Below are 6,000 nucleotides of genomic sequence, written 5' to 3'. Positions count from 1 at the left end.
CCGGATATATATTTTTGCCGTATATCTTTTTTCCTTCTCTCTCTCTCTCTCTCTCTCTCTCTCTCTCTTTTTTCTCCTTCTTCTTCATTTTCTTTTTTCTCCTCTTCTCTCTATTTCTTACGTAATTTCGTAATAAAGATATCCCGAAAGCCAAAGGCAATCTAATATATTCTCGCGTAATCCAACGACCAGAGATATCTCTCTCTATCTCTCTCTCTCTTTCTGAGTTTCTAGTCATGTGTTTGATGTTTTGAGAATTCCACTATACAGCTTCTATACGGCTGGTAAAACACGAGGAATTGTTTATTGTAATCCGGCTGGCACATGTTTGCATATCAAGCCCGAGATAAGCTGGATAGGGGGGGGGGGGGTTTAAATGTCCATCTCGTGTTCGCCTACTGAGAGGCCAGACTCCCGTTTCCGAGTGACGTAAAAACTTACTACATAGCAGGTTTCTGCGGAGTATTTCAAACTAATTGATCTCTCTCTCTCTCTCTCTCTCTCTCTCTCTCTCTCTCTCTCTGTCTCTCTCTCTCTCTTTTTTCTCTTTTATCGAGAAACGAACAACAAAAATGATGGAGGAATAGAAAGAAAAAGAAGGAAAAGTACAAAAAAAATTTACGATGTTACGATATTTTTCCTTTTCTCTCTCTCTCTCTCTATCTCTATCTTTATCTATCTATCTATCTATCTATCTATCTATCTATCTATCTATCTATCTATCTTGTTGTTTATCATGTAACAATAATAAACTTGAAAATTTTCAGCGTTTTCCTCTCTTCTCCGATCTTTTAATACGTGCAACGAAATATTTCGAACGTTTCAAATACCTCAAATACTTTCTACGATCTACCTTTCTCACTCTTTCTCTCCCTTTCCCTTATCTTTGACGAATTCCTCAAGATAAGAAAAAGAAATGGGTTCAAAATAAGAGAAAGGAAAAAATGTCCAGGTCCATGACATGTTGTTTGTCTTCTCGTCCAGATTACACAACAATCGATTGCTCGAGATAACAGTGCCAACTATACTGGAGGTATTGGAAGAACGACTTACAAAAAAAAAAAAAGAAAAAAAAGAAAAAGAAAAAAAAAAATAGACATACCTCTCGTATTTTTCGTCCGAATAGTTCAGTCTCGCATATGAAATGTAACAAAAGAAAAAAAAAAAAAGAAAAAGAAAAAATTCCTTGAAAATATTTTCGGATAACGATGAAAAGTTTTATCTATCTCTCTCTTTCGAGTTTCTCTCTCTCTCTCTCTCTCTCTCTCTCTCTCTCTCTCATTGGCCTCTCTACTATGTGGGACAAACGATAAAATTAAATCTGTTCAACGTGTATAACGACTAGCTATTTCTCTCTCTTTCTCTCTCTCTCTCTTCTCTCTTCTCTCTCTTTCTTTCTCACTCACTTTTTCCTCTTTCCTCTTTGCGATCTCGATTCAAACAATTTTACACGTACATACTCACACATACACACACACATATATAGAATATATAAACGTATTCGAGGCAGCACTCGATAGAAATTTTGTAAAAAAGAGACAAAAAGAGAAAAAAGAATAAATTATCGCAATTTTTTCAAATAATACTCGTTATAATTAATAATAATAAAAATTAAGGAAGGATAATAACGATTTATTAGCCCATTTCGAAATGACACAAAAAAGAGATGAAATAAATAATATAATGAACGAAGTATTCGAACGATAGTAAATATTCTTTTTATATATACAATGAATATTATATTAATTTAATTATAGAAGATGGAAAAGTGATTTTTATGCTTGAACAGAGTGAAAATAAGATAGAAAAAGATAGAGAGGGAGATCTTTAGCCGAAAGAGAAACGTATATTGGCGACTATCCAAAATCTACGATCGCATAAAACTGGGATCTACTAAGAGAGAGAGAGAGAGAGAGAGAGAGAGAGAGAGAGAGAGAGAGAGAGAGAGAGAGAGAGAGAGAGAGAAATAGACAGAGACGAAGATGTGTGCAACGCCACTTCACAGGTGTGTTAAACTTAGAAACCGCGAACTAATTAAATCTCCTTCGACGGGGTCATGCTGAGCAATTGGAGAATTCTATGTCGTCGTTCGTTGTCTTCTTTTAATTTACGAGTTTAAACGATGACTCTCTCTCTCTCTCTCTCTTTCTCTCTGTCTCTTTAAACGTTTCACGTCTCTTAAAACATCGATTTGTTTGTTAAATTTTCACGGAAAAACACGAAACGATCGATTAGAAACTACATACATATTCATATATACACATTCATACGTACATAATGTACGTATATACGTGTAAGTGTGTTTATTATGTGTTTGTACGTTCAATAATCAACTTGAAGCGATTTTTGTTTTTTTTTTTTTTCTTTTTTTTTTATGAAGACAAGGGAGAATGAAATAGAGATAGATAGATATAGGATATAGGATAGGATAACGTTTACAAATTCGTTTGATCGACTATCGGATTATATAGAATTGATCGAAGGATCAATTATACGATCGATCGATGTATCGTATAAACTATTCTCTGGTGACAAAACTATTCTATGTCGGATGTTTCATAGAAATTTACGATAAAGGATATTTTGTAAGTCCTGTCCATTAGTTTATCATCATTTTTCAAAAATAATCTTTTCAAAACTTCCGGCCAAATGGAAGTGAAAGCTCGATTCTATACATATTATCTATCTACGGGAACACATACTTTGTGATACGCTTTCGCTTAGAGTTTATCGTTCCTTTTAAATCGACTTCAGGAGACTTACGTGCTCTTGTTGACGACGTATACACACATACATACATACACACATATATAAATTTTCTCTTTCTCTCTCTCTTTCTCTCTAGGCAATTTCCTTTTTAGAATCCTTGAAAGTTTCCCTCTACGATAAGAGAAAAGAGAACTAATCGTAAATAGAGACTATTTCTATACGTACATATATATAAGATAAACTATAAAAATTTGAACATTGTCCTGAACTGATTCTATCAAGTAAAATCCAAGACACTGTTATATGGTCCCTTTATTATATAGCCCAAGAGAAAAAAAAAATCTTTACAAACGTTTTACCCAAAGTGAAAGTACATCTCATCGTGAAAAAAATTCTTTTTATCACTTTGATGAAACGAAAAAAAAAATAGTGAAATAAGGCAGGAAGGAAGGAAGATTAAATAAGAAAAAAAAAAAAAGGAGAACGATAGGAAAACAAACGAAAGGAAGGAAAAAAAAAGAAATTGAGGAAAAGAAATGAGGAAAGGAAAAAAGAGAGGGATGATGTTAAGGGATATTGAGAGATGGGGTAGGGCAAGAATGTTGGATGGAGACTGACAAAACTTTGGATAACTTCGGAGAAGAAGTAGTTTAATCACGAGCAAAAGCTTTCCTCTCTTTTTGTCCTCCCCTTCTCTCCACCCTTCCCCTTTCTTTCTCTCTCTCTCTTGGAGAGTGACGATAAAAATCCTATCGTGGTTGGTTCTTTATCTTTTTTCTTCTTTTTTTTTTTGTCTGTTTCTTCTGAGAACGAGAAAAGAAAATAATCCGTAATGGCCGATGGTTTTTCTCGTAAAAAGAAAGAGAAAGAGAGAGAGAGAGAGAGAGAGAGATAAAAAAAAGGAAAAGAATTCTGTCTTTGTCCTCTGTCTCCTTCTATCATCCCCTCTCGTACGACCTCAGAGCATGTATATATATACATATGTGTATGTATATATATATATGTGTGTGTTCATGTGTGTATATATATATATACACGGTCGAACTTCGAAAGGTTATTTTTAGGATAGCTTTCCTCGCGTCGCGTAAGGCCACGAAGATCGCCGGCGTCGAGACGCTCGCTCGCTCTTCTCAGTGTAAGAGAGGCGTCGGTGGAGGACGCAAGGTTTGCAAAGAACTCTTTTTCGAAAGTGAGAAGACCCGAACGAACCGACGCAAGAAGAAAGCGTGCACGAGGGAGGAGATATAAAAAGAAACAGAGAGAGAGAGAGAGAGAGAGAGAGGGGGAAAAGAGAAACAGGAGAGAAAGAGAGAAAGAGATAGATAGATAAAGAGACACAAGAGGAACAGAAAGAGAAATAGAGAGAAAGAGAGAGAGAGAGAGAGAGAGACTGAGAGGGGTGAACGATAGGAGAGATAAAGATAAAGAGAGAGATAGATATATACAAGAGAAGAAGAGGAGAAGGAGGTGGAGTAGAAGGTGGAGGAGGAAGAGGAAGAGGGGGAGAGGGAGAGAGTAAAGAAGCGCACACCGACGTCCAAAACGAGATCTCTTCTCACGAACGAACGACCGACCAATCCGACCGACTGAAAATCAAGAATAATAATAATAATAATAATAATAATAATAGTAATTATTATTATTATTATTATATTTTTTTTTACTACTTAATCATTTATTTTTTTTTTCTTTTATTTTTTTCTTCTTTCTCTTTCCCTTTTCGAAATTCTTTTCTCTTTCCTTCCGATTTTTTGTAATCTTTTGTAAATTTCCTTTTTTCTTTTCTTTTGCAATTTTATTATTTTCCTTTTCTTTTTTTTTTTTTTTTTTTTTTTTTTCTCTTTCCATTCGATTTTTTGACGGCGACGACGACGACGACGACGACGACGACGAGAGACGATTATATATATATATATGTATATATATATAATATATATATATATATATTATAAGAAAACGAACGCATTTGAACGAATAATTTTAACGAGACAGGAAAACGACAAGCTATGGCAGCCACCGCCATGGATCCAGTCGACATTGCGAATATCCTCGCGCAGGAACTGCTTTATCAGCAGGTAAACCACATGATAAACGATTAAGTCTCCTTCGTATTTCCTTCCTTAATTCTAATATGGACAAGTCTGCTGAACAAATATATATATATATATATAATGTTAACGTGTCAATGTCCCCGAAAGATAATATATGTATATACATATATATATATATATATGTGTGTATGTGTGTGGAAACATGTGTGTTAATATATGAACTTGAAAGAGAAAATTTAGCAAATGCGCTAGAGAGAAAAAAGAGAGAGATAGAGAAAAGAGGTGGAGTGGGGGGAAGATGGTGGGGAGAGAGAAAGAAAGAGAGAGAGAGAGATATATAGAATAACGATGCGAACGAACGAAGAAATGAGCGAAACAATTGTGCAATATTGTGCAACGTCGTTTGGATGTTGTTCCATTTGGTCCATTTGATCATCCGACTCTTTTTGTGAAACAAACAAAATTTTTTACAAAATCGTGCGAATAATCAATTCTTTCTTTCTTTCTTTTTCTTTTTACTTTGCTTTTCTTTTTTCTTTCTTTTTCCTTTTCTTTTCTTTTTTTCTTTTTTTTTTTTTTTTATATAATCGTCGCCGATATTTTGACACATTCCGCACGCGGTTTTTTTTTTTTATTTTTTATATATAAAAAACATCCTTCCTCCTGCTCCTCCTTCTCCTCCTCTTCGCCCTCGTCGTTCTTTTTAAGCTCACGTATCTTCTAATATTTAAAAAATTCTAATTTCGGTTTTAAATCGATAGAACGAAATGTGTCTCTTTAAACGAATGCTTTAACATTATCGTTCGGATACACACATATCCCTCTTTAAGTACGTTTTCGATTCATGAAGCTTTTTTTTATTTGGTTTCTTATTGATTTCTTCTTTCTTTTCTTCGCTTCTCATCCTCTTTTTTACATCCAAAAAAACAAAACAAATGCGACGGATATATTAATGGAATTACACGTGACATGTAATCGTTTGGTGTATTCAAAACACTTATTCATAGTTCAATTGTACTTTTAGTTTTCTCTTTTTGTCCTCTATTGTTGTTATTGTCTCATATTATTTTTCCTCTCTTACTTTCTTTCTTTCTTTCTTTCTTCTTTTTTTTTTTTTCGTCGAAGCGCTCGAAGTCTCCTTCAGGTGTAAAAAAAGGAGAAAGAGAAAGAGAGAGAGAGAGAGAGAGAGAGAGAGAGAGAGAGTGAGTGAGAGTGAGAAAAAGAGATAGAGAGAGAGAGA

General features: G+C 34.4%; 1 protein-coding gene across 5 annotated transcripts in view; it reads left to right on the top strand.

Moving 5' to 3' along the window:
* Window positions 1–6,000, top strand: part of LOC124955780 (transcription factor kayak) — a 46,048-nt gene that overhangs the window by 33,649 nt on the left and 6,399 nt on the right. The window contains exon 1 of one of the 5 annotated variants that reach the window (XM_047510702.1): window positions 4,584–4,784. The exons of 3 other annotated variants lie outside the window; for them this stretch is intronic. In XM_047510702.1, coding sequence (XP_047366658.1) covers window positions 4,716–4,784 — 69 coding nt within the window. In that variant the 5' untranslated portion in view covers window positions 4,584–4,715. Of the gene's footprint in view, window positions 1–4,583; window positions 4,785–6,000 lie in introns of those variants that run through there. One more of the 5 variants, XM_047510705.1, reaches the window with a different exon arrangement.

The sequence above is a fragment of the Vespa velutina genome, chromosome 19 (assembly GCF_912470025.1).
Source record: "Vespa velutina chromosome 19, iVesVel2.1, whole genome shotgun sequence".
In the NCBI taxonomy this organism is placed as follows: domain Eukaryota; kingdom Metazoa; phylum Arthropoda; class Insecta; order Hymenoptera; family Vespidae; genus Vespa; species Vespa velutina.
This window is presented reverse-complemented; position numbering and strand designations above follow the sequence as displayed.